Genomic DNA, 25,266 nt, shown 5'->3' on the forward strand with positions numbered 1-25,266 from the left:
TATATATATATCTCATACAACTGGATGAACGCTCGCACATAGCGGAGCGGTGGTTAAGCTAAAAATGCTTATAGGTCGCAGCTGGGAAAATCGTCGTTTGGATCCAATAAATGCATTCCATAATCATAGTAAACGTCTACGTGTTTTAATTATTATACCTTCTTTATGTAATGTTCTTTGTATAGCATACAGTCTTTCTTTGTCTAGTTTTAATTAATAAGCTTTCCCTGTGTCCCTTCTTCCGCCCCCTGTAGTCAACCCTTTTCACACCTACTTTATATTGTTAATCCCTTCAACCCACATGGTAAACTATTCTTGTAGATAAGATAACTCTTCTATTTAAGTTCCTGCTTATGTATATCCAGCCTGAGTCTTGAATTGGTGATTGCCAAATAAACATCTCAACTTTTTGACATATACATTGTTGTACTGACTCTGTATGTTATAGTATGTTTCAGTTATAGTCATTAGGGGCTCTATTCGGCCCCCATGTCGGCACATTTCTGGGGACAGCATACGTGTGTTGGCCCTATTTTATTTCCTTAAGGTGCATTATCTTAATTGAACATTATATATTTATTATAAATAATGTTTATCGGGCATTTTATTTGATTAATTCGATTTTATTTACAGCAATAGAATAGAACAAAAGGAATAGTTAAACTATATCAACATGCCACTACTTTACTAATAAATAACAATAGCATAGCGTTTTGGAATGGCTTGTAAAGGTAAAAATGTTGTCGCAAGTTCGGCCCCCGGGCCTGACTTTTTGCTGGCGCCAGCGAGCACCACTACTTCATAAAGAGCACGGACCTGGTAAGAGTAAGATAGTATTCCATCGTAAATGTTATGCTGCTGTCAATGAATTTTATGCTGCTTTTAATTGATTTTCAAAAGAACGAAAAAAACCGGAAAACTGGAATTCATTGTGCTTGAGTCGGCAAACTGGGATTCGGCAAAGTGGTCTCGGTAATCTGGCATACGACAAACTGGATTTCAAAAAAAAAAAAAAAAAAAAAATCCAATTAAAAAAAAAAAACAAACTGATGTATCCCAATTTCACACAGGACTGAATAACAGTAAATAACAACAGCGTAAAAACTAAAATTCTACTAAGAAACCCAATTAAAATATATAGTTCAACAAGGATATTCCTATCTACTTTTTTTTTCGACAATCTGGCCTAGACCCGTTTGGTTACCGTCTTATCGATTCATTATGGACAAACCTAGGTAATATGTATTGAAATATTAATAGAAACTAGAACTAGAAAACGATTTATTTTTCAAAGTATTACTACGTTAATATAATAATTGATCACTGGATATTCTCCTTACGAACATTAGTTGCTCTTAGTATTTGAGATTTCAGTAGAATTATTCGTTAGTGGAATACTACGATCCTCAACCTTCCCCTTGTTGGTCGTATTAGTGGTGTATTTTACCCTACTTCCTCTGTCGCCTTCCTTGTAGCATCCATTCCACGCATCGCGAATATCTTTCTGTCGTACGCAGAACAACATAAAGATAAAGAGGCCTTGAAGTGAGTTGAAAATACAAAACAAAGCCTGGAACCCATCTCGTGCAGACGAATCTGAATCAATTGCCAGGAATCCAAATACCCATGTTAGACCAAGTAGGACAGAAACAGCTATAGCACTCTGTAAACGTTTAATAACTATCTTCCTCTTTGATTGGTCGATTTTATTAGCAATTGTTCGCCCACAAGTTAGACTGTACATGACTAAGAAGAAAATTGCCCAATTAAGCAACAGAAGGACGCCGATCACAAGGATAAAACCGAAATTTCGAATATTTCCAGAAGAAATGAAACAACTGTAATAAATAAATATTAAAATTAGTACATCGTCATCCTAAAATTGTTTTTCAATCAAATAATAATAAGCTACATGTCCTTCTCCAAATAAAGACCCATCCAATTAAAGAATACTTTTCTGTGGTCCCAAATTAACAAAATGTCTTTTATTATTCTAATTAGAGACCGAATCTGCTTAAGGCCATGGAAACCCCGGTCTCAAAAGTATTCTTTAATTGGAGGGAGACCGGTATTATGATAAATAGCAAATATGCTAATTTTAAATAAGTAAAACACTAGGCCTAATAATAGTATTATATAGACATGTGTTATACGCAATTTTCAATAATGAGTAAAGATTATAATAGTTAAATATGTTAGAATTAATTAAATTATCGATTTTTTAAATATATCTAGTTTTATCACATGTTTGCATTTCATGTAGATGTGCAGTTATGACACATTATTCAATACGTACTATTTCGCATTCTCGTAGTTGTCAATATCAATGGCCATACAAATTGCAACGATACCAAAAGGAACACCTAGAAATACAAAAAAAAAAAAAAACATAAATAATTTGCAAAGTGCAGTGCACCATTCCGAGTCGAGATGCAGTGTTTGGGTAAGTTAAAAAAAAATGATGGGTTGGAATCAATTCAGATTGCAGGAAAACGTTTACTTTTTACGCGATTTACTAAGATGTGTCTGAGCGTCTACCGAGATAATTTATAAAATGTTAATGTAATTTTATTTTATTCAGTTCGAAACCAACAGCTATAAAAACTGCCACTAACAGGTTAAATCAAATCGTAATAAAATACATTTAAACAATAAAGTGAAAAGTTGGGGGGAAAAAAGCGCTTACAAAGATTTAACAATTTTACTTTTAAAATCATTTAAACTATCATAAAAGAGATCAAAATCACAAGTAAAAAGCAGACTATTTAATTCATTGGGTAACCGCTGAAAATGCCCCGTTCTGTGCAATCAACACGAACGTATCGAACGTGATGCAAACACTTATTGCGAGTACGAGTAGGAACATTTAGATTAAAGAAGCAAGAGGACAATCAAAAACAGATTTCAAAGACTTGTACAAAAATATCATGTTAAAAAACAATTCCACGGTTTTCAAGAGAAAAAAGAGATATTATAATTGGGACAGGTGTGACTAAGAAATCTAATAAACTTATTCTGAACATTAAAAATACGCTGAGCCTGTGTGACAGAAATTGAACTAAAATAACTGAACACTATTCCAGGTGGGGGCACGACTGAACGGTAAAGTAAAGCTAATGCCCAACCATTGTTCATAAATCTACAATTCCTCCACATTAACCCTAGCATCTTATTGCTTTCAACACTACATAATTAACGTGTAACACAAATTGAACTTCTTGTCTATTAAAACACCCAGATCATTTTGAAAAATTAACACAATATAATTCGTGGTCATTCAACTTATATGTAAATAAAATAGGTTTCTTTTCAGCGTGATACATAATGATTTACATTTATTTATTTTTAAGGAAAGTTTCCAAGATTCTGACCATTTCGTAAGTGACCTCAACTCATCCTGTAATAAATAAGCATCCTGAAGAGATGACATTTCCTTAAATAGTTTTAAGTAATCAGCAAACAAAAGTGAATGTGACAACTTAAACACAGATTGAAGGTCGTTAATATATAGATGATAAATCAAGGGGCCCATAATTGACCCCTGAGGAACTCCAGAAAGTACAGGAAGCCACTCGGAGCAAATTCCACTGATAACAACTCTCTGCTGCCTATCAGTCAAATAATCCGAAAACCACTACAAAAGATTACCCGATATACCAAGCTTTGAAATCTTATAAACAATAAAATTAAGGGAAACTGAGTCAAATACCCTAGATAAATCAGTGTAGATCACATCACATTGCTTCTTACTATTCAAAGCCTTGGATGCTGTAGAAAGAAGCAATGCAAGTTTGGTCTGACACGATCTTCCAGGGATGAATCTATGCTGAACTGGTGTAATAACTGAACTTAATTGATTATAAACCGCATCATGAACAATTCGTTCAAATAATTTTAATAAAGTAGGCAGCAGAGAAACAGGACGGTAAATTTCCATTTCCTTTTTCGAACCACTTTTGTGAATTGATGAGACGTTAGTAAATTTCCATGTAGCTGGAAAAATTCCTGAATTTATGGATAGTTGGATTTATGGATGAAAAATTGTGTAAAGTGGATACGAGAGCGGAGATGGGGCTACTTTAGAAACAGTACTGCTGATTTGATCATTGCCAATGACTTTATTAATATTAATATTTCTGAGTGCTACTTCAACAGAATACCTATCTACCACCATTGTTGACATATTGTCAAATATATAATCAGGAAGATCGGACATTCTTGCGTTCTATACAGAGAGTAATCACTAAATAAAATCACTTTATCAAATAAGATTCAACAGAAATATTGCCCTGAGACATAACTGAAGGAAACCCACTTAAGTTTACATTTTAGCCAACTCTAGAATCTCTTTTCGTTTGAGCCAATTTGCTCTGCCAGTGAGTTAAGGTAATTATTATATTTTCTTCTACATACGCTCTTGAATGAACGTCGGGGAAAACTAAATTTACATTTTGTTAAACGATTATTGTTTTCTTCAGAAACCACAGACCCGTTATGGGATTCTAGGCCCAAGTAGCGAGGCTAACGGCGGCTGGCAGATGACAAAGGGGGAAAGCTATTCTCAGTCTGGCAGCACTTTGTTACAGTAATGCTACAACTGTCCCCCACCTGTCTTAGAAACATCGGTGAATGTTTTATCAATTGTAGCACTGAAAAAGAATTGTTAGCTCTCTCTTGAATCTTCTAAAATCCTGTGTTATCCTAATGTGGATGGGGGAGAATATTCAATACTTGTGCGCAGCAACGACAAAAGAGCTTCTCCCCACCTGGTATTCGATGATATTTCAGTGAGAAGTTCAAGACTGGACGATCTAAGTCACCTGCTCGTGATGATTTATATTATTAATTCACAAGTATTGCAAAATATGAAGGGCCATGTCCGTTGAGAACTTTAAATACAATCATTGCAATCTTGTATACGATTCTTTTTTGTACCGGTAGCTGATACAATTTCTTAAAAACTGGGGTGATGTTGTCTCGCTTCCTAGCGAAGGTTTGCATTTTTGCTGCAATGTTCTGAAGACGCTGCACACAGGAGAATTGATGCTGTGAGATATTATAAAGGAGAGAGTTTCCATAATCCAAGCGAGGATGTCACAAAGGCATAAGTGATTAGTTCTGCCACATGACTTGCCTCGTCAGGTACTGTCGGATTCTTATCTTCTAATATTTCTTATTGACATGCATGCAGATTTGGAAGTTGATGTGATGTGATCTCTCATAGTCATGGTTGAATCGGACACTGCTCAGAGATTGCGAGCATTTTCTGCTGGTTTTATATAAGATGTACCAATTCTTATGCCTGTTTCGTATTGAACTTGTGCCCCCAATTAAGTATTGCTATAAATTAGTGTCAATGCATCATAATTATAAACTCGAGCAATAAATCAGGTAGGCTTCGCTCTCTTAGGTGCAACTCAAATAGGTCTAGGAAGTCTATTATTAACAACTCAATAACATTAAAGATAGACCTAAAATAATAGTTTAGGTCTATCTTTTTATATATATATATATATATATATATATATTATATGTAAGACCTATACAATGTTCCTTTTATTTACACTCGATTTCTAAAGTGTAATATGTATTTGTTGTCTTTATTTTATTTATGGAAATGTTTGTAGTTTTAGTTAGGCTATTAAGTAGTTTAAATTCCAACTTTTGTATTGCAAGTACGTTACTTTTTTTTTAGTAGTTACTTGCCATTTGCATCTTTTTATGTGTTTTAGTTTGTTTTTTTTTATTTTATTTTGTTATCTACTGGAAAAAAAAAACCTAATTTCACGTGAACCAAGTTTTTCATGTTGACAAGTAAATATATTTTGTATCTTATAATTATATCTTATATTATATGAGAACAAGGACAGGGGGACTGAAATGAGAGTGAAATTTGATTATAATATAAATGATTGGAGATGTTGTCAAAGAAGCCAAAAGAGACGCTGCAGACGGTGATGTTCTGTTTACAAAATTACCAGAACTTTACCTTTATTCCGGGAGCCAGAGGCCAATTGTTTTCATAAAAGGACCACTCGTTAGTTGTTATTTTTAGTTATTTTATGCTAAGCGTACAAAATTACATTAGAAATTGGTACATAATAGGGCTACAGAGAACTGCAACGATCACAGTAATGATCCAAACAAAAGAATTGATCAAATATGTGAATACATTAAAATCTCCGCAAAGCGAAGAATTGGTATTTTTAGACGAACAGCTCATAAGAAGACCACAAACGATCCCATATGCAGTCTGACTGTCTATTGAAAGAAAGGCATTATACAACCAAATTAAAAATTCAGCAATGGCTTATGATAGATCACATATTAGCAAGCAGATAAACCGAAAGAAACGAATGAAACAGATTGAAAATGAATACATTCATGATTTAGCAAATACTATTAATTCAACGAATGAAAGTCGATGTATATTTGAAGCAGCGCGATCATCATCAAAGTCAAGCAAGAAAACCTCAGTACATGTTAAAGATGACAACGGAATGTTTGTTACGTCGGACTCCAAAAAAGCAAAATTAATTAGAAATTGGTTTGCGAAACAATTTCCTCTTGCAGATGAAGAAACTTTAAATTATTTTGCTTGTCCACCACAATCTCAAAATCAACCAATTACCCATGTGGAGTGAAAAATGTGGCTAACCTGTTAAATAACGCAACCGACCTAGAAAATATTCCTTGTAAACTTTTAAAATATGCCTTCGATGAGTTTTATAATCAGCACGCTGAGGTCATTATTGAATGCTTTGAAAAGAAAAATGTTAAACTGCATTGGTGAAGCGTTTTTTTCACCACTTTAAAAATTTAAGGAGCCTAAAGGACCTATACAAAATCTTCAAATCACGCTAAGCAACTCACAGCTTTTTGGTAAACAACTTATTCAATCATAGAGAAAGAATTTTTCTGATCCAATCAGAAACTCTGAAAGTATGGGGGTGACTTAATTAAAAACACCCCAATTACATTGACTATAATAGGCAAACAACCCACATCACTGAGTCAGACACCGGAGAGAAGAGCTTGAGAACTGACTCCACTCCGAATGGGTTCAACTATAATAACATCTGAGAAACCTGGAGTTAGTAGTCGATTGTACATACAGTAGAAGTTGATGCTGAATATTAGCTTTGCAGTGTATTGATACAAAAAGAACTGTGTTCTATCTTATTTAAAGTCACCGACCAACCAACAATCTACAATATTACAGTAGCATCACCAGAGAACTTTCTGAAATTACTACAGTCGAGTTTTGGAATGCTCATGTTAACTATGGTGAAATAAGAAGTAAGACGCAATAAGAAAAATGATGAATGGTAAAGCAGATGACTGAATTGCAGCTGAAATGAGGAAATTATGCTCTTAACTGATTTAAAATTCATATATTTTTATCATTATTCTTTAAACAGAATATTTACCATATCCAACTGCACATACTTTCAGCATGAAATATTCTATATCATCATAAAAAACTTTGACAAACACGAGGTACATGTTAACAGCTTCAATTGACATCCAGAATACTGAAGCCAGTCCAAAATAGTGGAGTAATGCGGCAATGGCGATGCATATTTTCTTTGAACCAGTCTGATTTATTCCACTAACAAACACTAGGTACAGGAAAAATAACGATATTGATAGGTTGATGAGAATTAGCTGAGGGCGCTTGCTTCGAAGTTTCCTGTAATTGTAAGAAAAACTCAACTTAAGCATGAAGGAATAAATATAACTACTAAATAATGTGTGGCGCTGTTTGCATTTTAGTATAATGCTTAGTAAAAGCCTGATAAATCTTATTGTTAACATATTAAATGTTTCTACATTAAAAGATAAAGCATCTAGAAATTACTTACTTAAAATACAAGTACGTGAAAATCGTAATTGCTAAACAGACAATAGACACAATACATCCGATCAAGCTAATGATAGTCAAAACATCTTGAATCGGCGAATCCTTAGGTTCATAGTAATCCTGTGATTATAAATTGAATTTAAATGAAAAAGAATATTGTGTTTATATTCTTTAATTTCATCTTAACTTTACACTAAAAAAAAAAAAAAACAATGTATAGGTAATAATTGTAATTAACATACCGAAATACAGAAACTAATTATATCATTTCTAGATTAAAACACTGGAAGACTAAATTGATGAATGGCATCCAAGCAGAAATCGAAATAATGCAGTATCGGATAAAAGAAATTCAAAGTATTATTCATTATAGTTCTCTAACATGCAGGTAAATGGTAATTCTCTAATAAATTTTAGCCTTATACATTTAAATACATGTTTCATATTTGGAAGTTATTATAATAAAAAAGACAAACTAGGATACACTCACAACAAGTATAGCGAAGTTGGTAAGGTGGTCACACAAGCATATTATACGGTTGTCTTCTGTTTTGTTATATGTACAACCATCACTTGACCAATCACCTACGCCATCGTCAAGAGAAAAATCCCAGAAAACGCATTCTGTGTTGTTTATATTTGTCTATAAATTAACAAATACACGAAAGGGATTTTATATTAAAAATGTATACATGGAAAATAATATATAATAATTATTATGTATAACTATTTACTCACAAAACGTGGAAGGAAAGTCGCTTTTACAGGATATACCAGTCCATCAACATTCACTGCCTCTATCGAAGTTGAAATAATATGGCTGCCAACTTGCCGCTTAACTTCCTTCGTAGACTTGTTAGCCAATTTGTTTGAAATGAACAAAGAACTATTCTGATAAACAGTAAAATACACACGAATCTCATCCTCTCCCGTTTGAGCTTGGCTTATAGAGATAATCTCAGGTGGAAGAGCTATGGACGCTCCTACCATGTCAGTGGGGATGATCTGCTCGAATAAAGTCTTCACGTCATCCGGTTCAAAATTGTCGATAACAGAATCACCTTCTGAAAAGGCTACATATTTCAAACTGTTTTCCAGAGAATATGAGCTTACTGACAACGTCATAACGCTAATATGAGGTAGTACACTAGTGAAATTCATGCCTGCTGCTGCTACAGTTGCAAGTTGCCGCTCTAATGAGGTCACGAAGGAGGACGATGTTTCTCTCATTGACAGATCTGTCCCGAGTACACCTGATTCGATTACGTTATCGATAACTTCAACTACGTCCAGCGTTATCTGGTAATAATCAGAGTAATAATAGTCTTTATTTAAAACTGTAGGCCTCCAGCTCTTTGTAAATAAAATAAAATATATGCCTCCAGCCCTTTGTAAATAAAATATACATTAAAATTATATTGACGTGACAATAATAAAAAGATAAAGCATGTATTGGATTGGATTGGATTTATTCGGTGTAAACACCAAGGACAGCTCACGAATGTCTAGAAGAAAGCTTTTTTTCAGGTGTTTGAGTTACGTTTGAAATATACATTTTAAGTTTCATCCATTTTCTTAATATAATCCCTTTCCTCAGCATAATGGATAAATATAGCCTACATATTTTCCTAATAATAGAGTTTTTAGAAGACAACTAGATCAAATTTTGCAATGCTAGGGAATACTTTTTTCTTAGATCACTATAACATTTGCAGAACAAAAGAAAATGCACTTCATCTTCAATACTCCCATTACTACAGACACAAACTCTATCCTTAAATTCTACTCTTTTTACTACGTTTTACTTCTAATTTACATTTTCCTATACGGAAAGGCGTTAACAAAAAATTTAAATAAGGTTTAATATTTAATGATAAATATGATTGTATGCCGTACCAAAAAACCTTTGAATCTGGCGTAATTTGTTTACTTTAAATAATTATATCCATTATTGAACTAAAGGAGCACATATTACAAACAACACATTACCAATAATAATAATAATATTATTATTATTATTATTATTATTATTATTATTATTATTATTATTATTATTATTATTGTTATTATGTTCAACCCGATATTCTTATTACAAATTTAAAGCCTGATATGATTATTCTGAAGGACAATGGAATTAAAATAGTTTATTATTAGAGACCAATTTTGAAAAGGATACGAGAGGAAAACTGTTAAGTATAGCCAGTAAGTTGATGATCTTAAAGCTAAGAGGTTTAATGCGAATTATTCTGTATAGAAGTTGGAAATAGAGTCAACTGTGTTCACTAAGCAAACAACAACTTACATTTCCATCTAAATCTATATATATAATACATTTTCTAAATATTTTATTAGAATATAAAAAAACAATAATATTCGTTTTATTTTTTTTTTGTTTTTTTTTTGTTTGTTTATTATTTTATTATTGAATTTGGATCATAGAAAAGAATTGCTAATAATAATAATAATAATAGGCTTAATTTATAATGTAATTACGTGAATTAAAATATGTTTATTATTTTGTAATTTTAGTATTTATTATTTAATGCGTTTCTTTGGTATTATTGTACATTTATTTTATAGTTTATACATGACTAACATATGAAATTATATATTGAATGTTAATTTTGAAAAATCTGACTCAAAATTGCGTTGAAAGGAACTAAACTGGGTACTTATATCCTTTTGCCAAAGTTTGTCAACATGTCTTGAATCAGAAAACCCACGGCAAAAGGGCATAACTGACATTTTGAGCGCAAAAATCAATATTTATAGAAAAAATGTGTGCTACACTGGAAGAGACATTATTTGTCTATTTGAATACATTAACCATGAAATCAAATACTAAAACACATTTTAGGGCTAAATAAATTACACGTTTTGCTTAATATCTCGAAAACAGCAAATTGTCAGTTATGCCCTTTTGCCATGGGGGGGCAGATTGACATTTTAATCAGGTACACAATATGGAACGCCCGTCATAACACTATGTGGGACGACATTTCCTTGTTAAAGTTTACGAAAATTGGTTAATTGAATTTGAAATCAGTTTACTTAATCAAGTATTGTTTTGTGAATTGTTCATAAATTTTGTTTTACCCTGCATGATCTGAATTTTTCAGTTAATGACCTGGGTTTTTAGGTACATTCTGTTGTAAACTTTTATGAGATTTGTAATAAAAAATGATGAGAATAATTATTATTTTTAATATTATTATTATTATTATTATTATTATTATTATCTTTCTTGAAACATAGTAAGCCATTTTTAAAAATTGCATTCACATCCATTGATCAGATTTTGTAATATTTATGTCCGGACGTTAGCATTTTAAATGACCCCAAATATTACACTGGAATTTGAATCATCACCAAAATTTAATGTCTTTCAGAAAGTTTCATACAGATCAATAGATCAGTTCTTGAGATATCTGGTGTAGGGTGTTTTTCCTCAAAAGGTGGTCCACAAGAGACTGCTAACAAACAAACACACGCACCAACACACAAAGAAAATTCAATGAAAATAATATGAGCTAATAATAAATATATTGATAATAAATATAATAATAGAGTAAATAATAAAAAAATTCAAATAGATGAAAATAATTATAACAATAATATTCGTACTAACAGTGATATTATTGATGATAGACCTGATTTTATTGATAATGATTTAGGCCTATACTAAAAATCAGACGGTTGTCAAGTAAATACAGTTAGCCTTTGCACATGCATTTAGGAATAAACGCTCGCTTTTTTGTTTTTTATTTATTAAAATATACATAAGTTGATAGCTTTTTCAACAAAAAAAATGTAAGTAAGTTTCGAAAGTCACTAACTTTCAAGTAGTGAGGATAATTGTATGAAATTTAACCAAGTGTGATATATTAAAACCAGAAATTAATGTGGCTAAACCGGAGTTCCAGGCTCTATACCCTCGACAAATTCTGTAGAAACGACAAACTTAAACCTTCCCTACTCGACCATAGATCGTTTGATTGGCGGTTTGCGTTTTTGGCCGCAGCAGATCAAGAGACTTACCGATTCGTCTGGATTTTCTAGACCAACAATGTCTTCTAAAATACGTGACACGGTCACAGTGGAATTTTCATCTAGATTAGCTGTGTTGTTTGTGACGTTTGCAAGAGCATCAGCAACGTCTCCACCATTGTCTTCAGTAACCTCAAACTATAAATGCATAAAATTATTGACAACCGAATACCCTTGCAATGACATTTTCCTATTATAACTACGCTTCTAAGCTTTTTTTTAAAATAATGATAGTGCTTTTGTTAATTACTTACAAGATTCTAGGCCCTAATTTTTATTACCTCACTTATCCTTTCAATTTGTTCTGAGGTTGTTCTGATGTCGCAGTCAAAAATAATAATGGAACTCCACATAGCTCCCGATACGAAATCTCCTCCACAGTAACGTGTTGCTAAAGAAACTGCAACACATAGAAAAATACAGACATACCAAAATTACGTACACAATTTGTAACATAAGTCCTAAGTACCGTAAATGTTCGAATTGGTGCAGCCCACCCCCCTATTATAAATAGATTAGGCTACTCCCTAATGCTGGGAGCCGATTGGCTATCTAAAAATAGCTGGGTTGGGATTTTAAGACCCATCGCCCAAGATATGTAGTAGTTGAGCTCTGGATCTCATGAAGTTTAGAACTGGGAAATCCCGATGTTAGTGTCTAGTAAGGTAGGACCTGTAGTAGTTCTATGAAATAGTTTATAGTCGAACTCAGTCATTGGGACTTGAGAGCCCAGTAAGGGACAGGCCTACTTATAGTTTAATTCCGGTGTTAACGGGAACCGGTCGGCGGCTGCTGTGTGCTCCGCATACGACATTGTATTTGTTGTTGATAATGGTACCAGTTTTATTGACCCAATAAATGCTATGAGAAACTCAGTTAATTTTGTTTGAAGTTTATTCAATAGTCGATCCGTATTATCTGACGGCGTGTCCGACAGACTTACTTACGCAGGACTTAGATTAGACTGAGACGGCTTGGCCGAAACCGCCACAGAACTATGGAAACTTATGTTTGGAGGTCGCTTACAAACCTTGGTCCGTCGAGTATAGTGGGCAGACTTGAGTTGATTCTGCAGTTGTGCCTAGCTGAGCATCCGGGAAACTGTACCAAATACCGCCTTGGTTGACTTTTTCTCCAATACATGTCGCTGTGTACAGATAAAGAGAAAAATTAAGAACAAACGTGTAGTAGATCATTATTTAACTACTTTTCCTTAGACAGAAGCATCATTATAATGCTCACTATTTCTTAGACAGAAGCACCATTATGATTCCATCACGTTCATTAAAATTATTTAACAAATAAAGACTTACTTATACTGGTAACAATGACATAAGTAGGATCTGTTTCGTATTCCGGCAATGATAATAGAGCGTCACTTATCATCACACGTAAAGCTGAAGCATTGTGAGCTTGATCTGAGAAATACATCTCCAATTCTGCAATAACACTTCCCGAAAATATGCTAGTGACGAATAATTCGAATGAAGTAGATAATTCGCCTTCCAACTGAAATATGAAGATATGCGTATTTGTAATTCGCTAAGTAGGCCAATATCTTATTCCTAAACAAAATGTAATTATTGTTCTTCGAATCTTAGTTCAATAGAATTATTGCAAATTATGAAATAGTTTGGATACTGCAACATATCCTCCCATAGTCGAGCCAGAAGCATAGCTATATGTCAATAATGTGCTTCAAACTACTGGATCACTGAGGATTTGTTGGGAATTCAAATCCGATTATTAAAGCAACTATATAAACATTGACAGTAAGAGGTCCCGAATTCGAATTTCAGTTGGGGCAATTTTCTTCCCACTCACAATTCCATTTATATATAATTATACTATAGCATTTATTTATGAAAAATATCTTCAGAGATCTGATCTTGTCCTCCAATGCTAATAACATGAGGGCTTATCATATTCGAGATGCATACAAAAAAAAAATAGTGTTGTCCGACTACGCATGTGCAAGAATGCAAGCAATTTGTTGCTGTCTTTGCAGATGGGCTATTGCAGCTTTCTTGGAAATTCAAATTTGAATAAAGAAACTATTAGAGAAGAATTTGTTAGGGAGAGAATTTGTTAGAGGGGAGAAATTTTTAGGGGGAGAACTTGTTAGGTACGAGTTAGTTAGGGAACGACTTTGTTGGGTTGATTTGTACATGTTTTATTTCGATCCTATACATGTAATGCAATTGGAACTATTGGATTCAATATTTCACGTTTGTGTGTGTGTAGACATTTATGCGAAGTTTCTTTAGCGTTTCAATCTAGGCTCAGGCGACTCTAACAGATCGCCAAGTTGACAAGGGCGAAACTATTTTGTATTGGCAGAAAAAAAAAAATCAACTGCTTTAGGCATTTTAACAAAGGCCTAAAAATTCCAATTCAAATCCCTCCACTTACCTTACTTACTCACACACACACACACACACCTGTCTCTTATACACATCTAGATGTGTATAAGAGACAGCCTTAAGAGTAGGCTTACTCCTGAGACTTGTTGCGGCGTTTTGTAGCCTAGAAAAGACACATTGCTTAATAATAATAGTTAAGCAAATTTAGAACACAGACAAACGCACACACACAGGACGGAATCATAAAAAAAGAAGTCAAACAATTGGGAAACATGCCTATGGGGATGCCAGTCAAGGAATCGTCTACGACTATCTATTATAGGCCTAGGCCTATGTCTGTGATTTTTTTTCTTATTGTTAGCATAGGCCAACCTACCTGGCCTACTGTCAGCTCTAAAAAGTCCTAGCATAGGCCTCCTAGGAGCTAGGCAGCACTGTACTAGCCTATGGGGATGCCAGTCAAGTCGCCCCCTCGAAAACTAGCCCTTTACCAACTCGCCCCCTACAAACTCTTGTATTCCTGAATAATAATAGTAACAATAATAATAGTAATACTAACTATGATGAAGATAATAATAATAATAATCATAATAATAATAATAATAATAATAATAATAATAATAATAATAATAATAATCATAATAATTTTTTTTTTAATGATATATTTTTATTACAATGTATTGTTATGTAGTCGTATTCAATATTTTACAATAGAGTATTTCCGTATCATTCATTTAGGTATCATTTGGGTAATTCTGTATCATTGGGTAATCCCTATCATTTGACCGGCTTACACAATCTGATTTTACTAGGCCTACTGATAGATATGACAGTATACAATATTACAGTAAAAAAGGAAAAATTCAGGTCTGTGAAGTCGGTAACCATGAAATGTGTTTTTATTCAGGAAAGGAATCGAATATACATACAGTATGATTAATAACTATTTGGTAATGTTAGGGCCTGGCTCTGCGGCTAGGCCTAGGCTAGGCCTGGTCTCTACAGAGGTGTGGGGGGGGGGCTTTCCTAAGCCTAACTAGGCCTAGGCACCTAGCCTAGGTCAGGTACAGTATACAGTACTAATGTATTCCTGCTTTGAACGAATGTCTTCAGTTAGGTCAGTCAGGTTCTTTAAAGTTTTCAGTACCCGGTCGTCTGCTTCAGTGGTTGTAGACTGCAACATGTCGTCCAGACTTCTGGTGCAGACCCTCCTCTTCTTCCATGTCTAGGGCCCAATCCCGTAGTTTAAAGAAACTATCATCAGGGTCCTTCAGAATTTTTCTGAGTTCACGCCTTAATACACTATCTTTTAGGCCGTCACAGAACTGTTCTCTAATAGTCCGTTCCGGATCGGGAGCACCATCCATTCGTCGGAGCTTTTCGGAGAGTCCAAGTAAATCAAACGCAAAGTCAGAGAATGATTGTCACTTCTTTTGAACGTTGTTGTATATTTGCCTCATCAAGGTACTTAATGTCATCCGTTCCCCAAATGTTTCCTGTAAGCTAGGTCTCCAAAATTCCATCCGGGTCACCGGCTACTCCCGGTCTGTGTTTAATCTCTTTCTTTGCAGCGCCTTCCAGGTGTGCTAGGATGAAGTCTGCAGCACTCTGTCCAACTAGCCCTCTTACTCTTAGAGTTGCCCACATATCCTCCACAAACGCTTCAACGGAGCTACCCTCAGATCCCGAAAAATAGCGGAGTCTTCTTTCTGGAAGCACATACACAGTATTCCCGTTACCATTGGCATTCCCATTACCAGAGGCTGCCCTCCTTGTCGCCTCCAAATTCTGCACGGAGCTCGTCCACTGTCCGCTGACAGTACTTCTCGTAGAGATGACTTGCTTGCCATCACTGCCATCACTGTCCTCAATTGTATTACAAGCGAAGTTCGACCCGCAATCCCACTTCTGACACCAAATGTAAAGATGCAGAACGACAAACAACCAAGAAACTGCCTATAATCGCTTTAATACGGTCCGGTGGATGAACTGGCTAGCTGAGGCGTGCCACAAACACCCATTTACTATACGAATTTCAAAGTTGTCCAGTGAAATGGCCTAGGCCTTGTCGCCTACTATTTTATGAGCCGAGCAAACTCGATGCTGTAGGCCTAGCTAAGGCGCTATGCAATTTTGGTCAAGCAAAAACGTCATGTAATATAATAATTAATAATAGCATAATAATAAAAATCAATTTCTTTTGGAATTTTGTTATGATTTTTCAAACACATGTTGATTAACAGATATTTACTATCAAATGACATAACATTTTCTTATTAATATTTATATTTATTTATTTTTTCAATTGTCTATTATGTTTGCAATCGCCACACTGCAGCATAGGCTTTGCGTTCACTCATGCGTGCAAGGTGCCAAGATGGCTACCCAGTAGCGTCTCATGTCGCAACTCTCTCTATATTGGAACTCTAGTAAATCTCAACGACAGCTGTTATACAAAGTAAATGTTACCAGGAAAAAGTGAATTTCAAGTACATGTGGGCCCATAATGGAAACATTAAAAAAAAAAGATAAAGGAATGCGTTCAATAGCAATCATTAATGATGATGACATTAAACACATCCTATACGCGTCTATCTTTATACATTACTGCTATCGATTTAGGGATAAATATGATAAAACTCTTTGCAGTTTTACCCATCAACATACCCCTAGTTAATACAACAGATAATATACTTTACGTGTATAGATTATCATTAAACTGCAAAATAAAATTTAGATAAAAATTAGTCTATTAGGATCTTGAATATATATTGATAATTCATAAAATTACAGTACAATACTAAAATTGTGTAAATAAGCCTAGTAAGTACGAATAATCAATTTCTTTTCTCTAGTTCATCATGAATCTACAAGATTTAGGTGAGGACGATAAGTAAGTTCACAATATTAAAAGACGTAATCGACGAAAGGCTAACCCTCAAAGAAGCGGAACACCCGAGCACGCTTTTTAAAGCAACTTAATGCAGTCAAAACCAAGTTTGTTGAATGTGTGAACGTTTTATCATGGGAGGAAGCAGTAGAGCGGTTCCCAAAACATACCAATGAATCTTCCTTTAAACTTTTTACAGAGACAAGTAAGCATATAAGAAAGTATAATACATACTCCAAGTAACGAAATACTATATATGAAATATATGAAGTATTTCAATACTTAGAGTATGTATTATACTTTCTTACCTGAGATTATTCAATAGTCCTTTCGGTTTTTAAGTAAGCATATTTTAGTATTATTTCCCTAAGTACGTTTAAAACAGATTTTTAATGTCAATTCTTTATCAACAGTTTTCATGTTTAGTTACACAATAATATACACAATAAATTGTATGTAGCTTTTTATAAGCCTAAGCCTAGCGCTCCACATTAATAACTTAATCCACGGAACACTCTCACCTATCCCCATAAAGAGTCTAAATATAAGGTTTTATATGTAGGTGTATGCTTCGATGTACTTTTATTTTCGCAATGCTAAAATTTACCAAGTTTACTTCTTTCCTTTTTAACTATTTTTTTATCCGGACCATGATTGATCAGGGTTTTGTGTGCGTACAATAAACATGATTAATTATCATTGTTTTATTTAATTGTTTTCGTTTATAGAATTAAAAGTGACTAAAAAGCAGATGCCATCAGGACTTCTGTCCCATTGTATGGATGCACTTCAGTGGGAGCCACAACAACGTAACTTAAAAGGATTGTCACCATCATCGGCACAATCCTGTGTTTAATTCACAACACAGCACGTGCCATGTAAATGCAATGTTCTACGCATTTTTAATGCGCAGAAAATCGCTAGCAAACCACGACATGGGGCTGAATCGTGGCGTTCTAGTCCTGAAAAAAGTTAGTACTTATGTACATTATTTTATTTTTTCTGCACATTTCACAGAAATAAACTCCTTTGATGGTGTCGCTACAGCATCAGGCTATCCATAGGTGGAATGAAGAAGGATTCTGATACAACTAACGGTCTAGGTGTAATAAAACAAAACTAAATTTTAGATCCTTCATTTATTTAAATTACGGGGTAAAATTTGTAATGAAGCCGTGTTAGTCTAAACAATATACACAGATTATTACACATACAATACATACAATATTACACAGTCTCCGGGGAGACCGATCATCGTGTCCCACTTATCATCCCCTATAATCCACTTGTTAAGCCTTTACAACACATTATCAACGATCTACAACCTATACTAGATAGTGACCCTGTACTTCACAAAATCATACCTAACAAACATGTGCTTGCGTACAAACAACCACCCAACCTCAAACAATAGCTTACTTCAAACAAAACACCCCACACCCCCACCACTAAGGGCACCATTCCATGTAACCAACAGAAATGTCGCCTTTGCCCACATATAAACACTAGCAATACCATAACAGGGCCTAATCAAGTTACATACAATATCAGTGGATCATTTTCATGTTTTTCATCTAACGCCATCTATGCCATTACATGCACTGAATGTCCTGGTACTATTTACATAGGAGAAACTTGCCAAACTGTCAGACAACGCATGAATGGTCATAAATTTGACATTCGTCACAACAAAAAAGATAGGCCCAGTTCATTTTAATTTACCAGGACATAATATTACACACTTTACAGTAGCTGTGCTCTTGAGTAATTGCTTTAAAAACAGAAATGAGAGATAAATTGCTAAACAAACATTATTCATAAATTTGATAGTATTAATAGTGGCCTCAATATAGATGTAGGCTTTCTCAGCCACTATAAGATTTAGTTTGTTACCGACTCCATTGTTCATTTTAGCACCATGACCACACAGATAGTTTATCTCCCTGAGCTCTATTTATTAGTTGTATTGTAAGTAGCTTGATCACACTTGTTATCTCTGATCATTATATATTACATTGTATCCGACTGCTAATTGGTTAATTGTGATACCTTTGCTAATTATGCATGCATTAGCTCTTTTCTATTTTCTTTTCAATTTTTTACTTCACACACCTGATGAAGCTGGCATTGACTGCCAGCGAAAGCTTGTGTTGAATAAATTACATCAAAGTTAGTCTCAGAGTGCTGCCTTTTATAATCGGGGTTTAATTTCATTAGAATACAACTAGTGTATTTTGCGAATGTCTGCTTTATTAATGTAACATATTAATAATTGTTCTGTTGGTTCTACTGCATAATTTTGTATTCATTCCCAATTTTTTTATTTACACATGTTTGTTCCTTTCTAAAAAAATGTTCCAGAGAAATGCTGATGGCGGATATGTTTGCAGTTATAATTTTGCTTCCATCAAAATTCACATGTTACAGTGAAATGAATGCAAGCGTTCGCCGGTTCACTACGTAGCCTACATCACGCGCTGAACACGCACACTAAACATTGAATGATACGCGCTAGAAAGCAAGAATTAATCTGTTCTGTTAGATGCTGTTTTTGGCTCTTACAAATTCATATGGTGAACAAAAATTGCGTACATGTATTTATTTTTATAGTAACAATAATTGAATGCGCAACAGGTATTTATTTATATTATTTGCCCGGTTATTGTCAGTCAAAGAAGCTGGAAAGACAGCATAGTTGGTGGTATGATAAAAGCAGACACAGAAGCCATTCTTTTGCAGACGTTCTTGACTGAGTTTACCAGTGATGGACATTTAGTGGTGAATTGTATTGGATGGAATGGTAAGAAGTAGTTAGCAGGTGTATCACTTATCCATTAATTTACAACTACCGCTATACTGTATTAACTAAATACAGTAATCCTTTTCTGTGTCATATGAAAAAAATATTGGACCCTCTAGTTAACCCCTCCTCAATTATTGAAAGCTATCTATGCCCTTGGAACAGAGGTAATACATGCAGCAAACGCTGACAAGTTATTTAATGAAAATTTAACGTTGTATCTCAATACTCTACAGACCAAACTAAAGTTTAAACAATTTAATATTTAAAATAATAAAGATGATAATAATAGTACACAGACATTGCCTCAATGTGCCCGAACTGTGTCGTTTACCTCAAATATATATACTTTCGAGACCGGGTTCGGGGTTATTTATTCCTATGATATAAATGCAAATTATGTTAATGCTGTATATTGAAATACAGAGCTGCAGCAGAAGATTTAAATTTCCTTCAGAAACTGTATAAACGCGGTAATTTTCGGTGTTCAATAAAATGCTAACTAAAATTTTGAAAAACCATATTACTGTAATAGTTCACCAATGCTAATTTGTATTCGTATTTTCTATAACGGTGAAGTGCATTATGATGAAAAACAGAAATTGCATAGTAGTAGATGACTCAGCAGATGATGAAGAGTTAAAAGCACGGATATTGGTAATTATGATAGAGACAGAAAATGATATCCAAATGGCAATGTATGAAATAGAAGGTAAGTTTACGTTCATCATTTCATCAAAATTCAATACAGTAATTTTGAATAGTCATTTTTAATTCTAAAAAAAAACTGTTACGACACATGATTTTGTGAGAATTGATGTCGAATTAAGTTACTTATAACCACCATGGTTAAAGTAAAGAAATGTTGAACATATACCATTTTCATGTTATCGACGAAGCATACTTTTTTCAGTAGCGCCTTACTTTAAACTAACAGTGCATTTGTGTATATAGCGTCCAGTACATATTTCGCATTGTATGATGCATACAAACAAAATACATTTAGCTGTAGTTTTGGTTGACGTACTTTCTAAAGAAAAATAGTCATTTGATTAACAGCAGTAAATGTGTGACTTTAAAAATAGAGTTTCCACATTGGTTGACTTAATATAATTATGAACGACAATGTCCTCATAAATCTTTTCAAAAATTGGCTTCAGCTTTATTTTAAACACACATCAACTCTGCATTTGCTAAACAGTAATATTATATAATAATTGTTTAATGTTGTAGGTATCATTCAAAATGCACATTTACTATTTTTTAATCTATTCTATCATTTCAGATGAATATGAATTCGAAAAGAAGATTGATGCTTCTAACCTCAGAAGTATGCGCTACCCGCAACACTTTCAAGAATGCGTTGTTTAATATATACAAATAATTATTTTTTATGAGCGCAATGTGAGGAATGTTGAAAGATTGTTTAAATAAAACAGCCAATCTTTCAACTCATGAAAATACTCTTTCCATTGCGCGAATAAATAACATTCTTTATTTGTTTTAAAACACACCTAAAATAGATTCATGTCACTTAATACTTTATAAAACAAATCTACCTTTTTTCTGAATGGAGATTCATGTCATTTTATATTTTACTAAATAATTCACCGTTTTTTTTCTAAATAGAACAGTCCAGCCTCTCTTTAACCAATCGAAAGATTATATAAAGTTGTCGTCATGTCGTATCCTAGGCACCGTACAATGGGCGGAAAAAAAATGACGAATGGAAATAAATTTCCGTGATGAGTGTGACGAAACGGGGTAACTAACCAATGTCACGTGATACGAAATCCACTAATCAAAATGACATGGATCTATTTAGGAGTGATATCTATGGTTATAATATACAAATAATGAATGTTCATAAGTTGAATTGATAGAATATTCCCAAATGACAACGATGTGTTTTAGGTGTGTCATAAGTTAGCATATGTTTGTGTTTTTCATGATTATTCTCATATGCATTAAATATGGGTATAGGCTGTCTCTTATACACATCTCCACTATAAGATTTAGTTTGTTACCGACTCCATTGTTCATTTTAGCACCATGACCACACAGATAGTTTATCTCCCTGAGCTCTATTTATTAGTTGTATTGTAAGTAGCTTGATCACACTTGTTATCTCTGATCATTATATTGGATTATTGATGATTCAAGAGCTATTGCATAATCCTTAAATTTGCGCCTCCATGTGATTGTATCAGCAGCATAAGTCTCCCAACAGTCAGGTTGCATGCCACATAACTTAAGATGTCTTTTTGGACAGTCTTTGTACCGCAGGAGAGGGCGGTATCTTGTTCTTGTCCCATTACTTAACTCTCCATAGAATACGCTCTTGGAAATTCTATCTTCGTTCATGTGGACGACATGCCCAGACCATTTCAATTGTCTCTGTGTGATCAGAGCTTCAACGCAGGGCATACCTGCTCTCCTTATAACTTCGACATTTGAGATTTTGTCCAGCTACTTTATATGCATAATGTGCCTTAGATGGGACATCTGAATTTGTTTTCGATATAGTGTATACGTTTTAGATGAAAAAAGAAGGCAAGAGAGTACCACAGCTCGATAAACCTTGCTCTTAGTGCTTTCCAAACTTTATTCTGGAGTTTGCCATATGCTGCAGATGCTGAGCTGATGCGCTTTTCTATTTATTTTTCAAATAAGTTGTTAATTATGACTGTGCTGCCTAGGTACGTAAAATGGTTGACATTCTGATGTTGTACTCCTTGGAGCAAGATTCTTGGTGGGCTATATTGTTCACCACGTAGTGGTTGAATAATAATTTAAGTTTTTATGGTGTTGATAGTCAAACCCAAGCTTGTGGTGGCTGCTAGGTCGAATTTATCAATGATACATTGCAAAGCAGACTCCGAATGTGCAACGATAGCTGAGTCGTCGGCATAAAGTAGTTCACGAACACAGATCGTTGAAGTTTTTGTTTTCGCCTTTAGGCGTTAGAGATGAAAAATGTTGCCATCTGAGCGAGTATTGATGAACCCACAATGAGCTTCAGGCAGTATTACGTCAGTAATTGGGTTTAATCTTGTAATAATGACCTTTGCAAAAATCTTCCCTGCAATCGACAAGAGGGAGATCCCTCAGTAGTTACCACATTTTTTCCTGTCACCTTTCCGTTTAAATATCGGTATGATTACCGCATCCTTAAAATTTTTTGGGAAATTTCTCTTTTTTTTCAAAATTAAATCTAGAATATCAAACAGCGATCTGAACAACTTTTCACCACCATGTTGGAATACCTCAGCAGGGATACCATACCATCTATTCCTGGTGCTTTATGCTGTGCGATGGTTTTCAACTACAGTACGAACCTCTTCGATCTTAAGGAAAGAGTCCGCATCACAGAAAACCAGTATTTGAGTGATGTTACTGACAATTAATAGATCCGCATTCGATGGCTGATTCAACAGTTGTTCGAAGTGAGATTTCCATCTCTTGATAATTTGCCTGCCATCTGTCGGGACTGCGATGTCATCAGAGTCCATAATCGGAGTGATCTGGGATCAATATACTGTTTTCAGTGCCTGGTAAAAAGCTCTAGTGTCACCAGAATCAGCCAGTCTTTGAATCTCATCTGCTTTGTTATTCCACCAAGTGTCTTCCATCATTCTAATTTGCCTTTGAAGAACAGATTTGATGCCCACAAACAGTTTTCTTAGGATGGTAGAGTCAGGATTACTTAAATAGCATGAAGTGCTTTTTTCTTTTGACAGAGCAGATTTGATATTTCCATGTCGTTTTCATCAAACCAGTCTGCATTGCGTCGATTTGGTTTACCAAGTACAGCAATAGACTGATCGTATACATATGTTTTACAGTTACTCCAAATCTCCTCAGGTGAACAATTTTGCAGACTTGTATGCGGAAGAAAATTGTGTTTCCAGCTTGGTTCTGATGAGAGGATCCTTTAACTTCCCTACATCTGGTCTGGTTTAGTAGCTGACATACGTCATGGAAGATGATGGTGTAACTTAAAACGGTATAGGATCATATAGTGATCCGTTGAGCATTCTGCTCCTCTCATAGCTCTAGTGATACATACTTGATGAAGATTCTTTTGACTTATGAGCACATAGGCTAGCAGGTGCCAGTGACCGGAGCGAGTGTGTTTCCATGAGTAATAATGATGGTCTGGTGCATCGAAAAAAGTGTTAGTTAATGCTAGATGGTATTCATTACAGAGTTGTAGTAATATCTCGCCTGATCTGATACGGCCATAGGTAGCTCTGTTAGCTTCTCTCACCGGTGGCAGGAAGCATTTCACAGAGAGCAAAATAACACTATAACTCCTCAATTCCTTATCAAGTAGAGCTGTCTTTGGTCTAGCTGAATTTGGGTTGCTATCTAGTAGCGTTTGCATGTTCCAGCATGCTATATATATATATTCTTTGATTTATTTTTCCCACTGGTATGGAAACCCGCTGACCGTGGGCAGCCAGCCAAGTAGTAGAGAATAAGCGCTTTACCTCACATTTTCTAGAAGCCTCCACATATTGAGGCAAGCGGGGCCGCTTGGTCATCCAGGAAGGACCTTGGTACACTGTCATCCATCAGTGATCCACGACCATCACTCACTGGACCGCACAGATGTGAACACTTACTACCAGCTCCCAGCAACTCACGCCTGCTGACATCGTAATAGATTCATCGCCCTGCGATCTGAGTTTGGCATCAGATAAGCCTTCACTGGTGTTTTAGGTGCGAGATACATCGTGCTGGTGTATCCATAGCCTCTGGGATACTCATCTCGAACTCCAACGGCAAGCATTAAGCCAAACAGCTGGCTACTGCCCCGCAGTATCTCTACGACACTAAATATTTCTTAGCCACTTCTGAACTATTACAGGTATTATAAGACTGTCCAGTCGCACTGCTGCTTACAACTGGGTGTGGATAGGAATTAACTTGATAGCCGCTTCCTTTCACAGTGATTTCCTGCAGGAGTCCAACACACCATATCTTTATGACGACCACAGGTCAATTCTACGTCATACTGTGTCCTTAGTGGCTTGTCATCTCCTCTTGCTGCAATACCTTTAGATCCAGTGTATTTTGCAGTTTATACGCTTCTTTTGCCATTCAGTCTTCGTTCCCTTTCTGAATGGGGTGACGTTCCACTGCGAGAGCCAATACGTCACCTGTCGTTTGCCTTACATAGCTTCGCATGACTGTCGAGTCAAGATTCCGGGGTATGGACATGGTGGGTACTCCCATTGCTTGCAGCCATATGTAGGACTTGAGAAGTAGTAGGGAACCTACGGACATTATCCACGCC

General features: G+C 34.9%; 1 protein-coding gene and 1 long non-coding RNA gene across 2 annotated transcripts in view; one reads left to right on the top strand and one right to left on the bottom strand.

The window, feature by feature from the left end:
- Positions 1-7: 7 nt before the first annotated feature.
- LOC117118060 (adhesion G-protein coupled receptor G6-like) overlaps positions 8-25,266 on the bottom strand; it is a 42,551-nt gene continuing 17,292 nt past the window's right edge. The window contains exons 5-14 of the mRNA XM_033262553.1: positions 13,225-13,420; positions 12,942-13,058; positions 12,193-12,311; positions 11,903-12,049; positions 8,603-9,163; positions 8,355-8,507; positions 7,866-7,984; positions 7,431-7,693; positions 2,297-2,363; positions 8-1,838 (exon numbers count right to left, since the gene is read on the bottom strand). Coding sequence (XP_033118444.1) covers positions 1,346-1,838; positions 2,297-2,363; positions 7,431-7,693; positions 7,866-7,984; positions 8,355-8,507; positions 8,603-9,163; positions 11,903-12,049; positions 12,193-12,311; positions 12,942-13,058; positions 13,225-13,420 — 2,235 coding nt within the window. The 3' untranslated portion in view covers positions 8-1,345. The remainder of the gene's footprint in view (positions 1,839-2,296; positions 2,364-7,430; positions 7,694-7,865; positions 7,985-8,354; positions 8,508-8,602; positions 9,164-11,902; positions 12,050-12,192; positions 12,312-12,941; positions 13,059-13,224; positions 13,421-25,266) is intronic.
- Positions 12,486-19,204, top strand: LOC117118061. Its single transcript, XR_004446994.1, has 3 exons — positions 12,486-12,576; positions 17,130-17,369; positions 17,893-19,204. It is a non-coding gene; the product is annotated as an uncharacterized LOC117118061 (long non-coding RNA).

This window comes from Anneissia japonica, unplaced genomic scaffold (genome assembly GCF_011630105.1).
Source record: "Anneissia japonica isolate Jap-2015-1 unplaced genomic scaffold, ASM1163010v1 scaffold287844_len763494_cov143, whole genome shotgun sequence".
NCBI lineage: Eukaryota > Metazoa > Echinodermata > Crinoidea > Comatulida > Comatulidae > Anneissia > Anneissia japonica.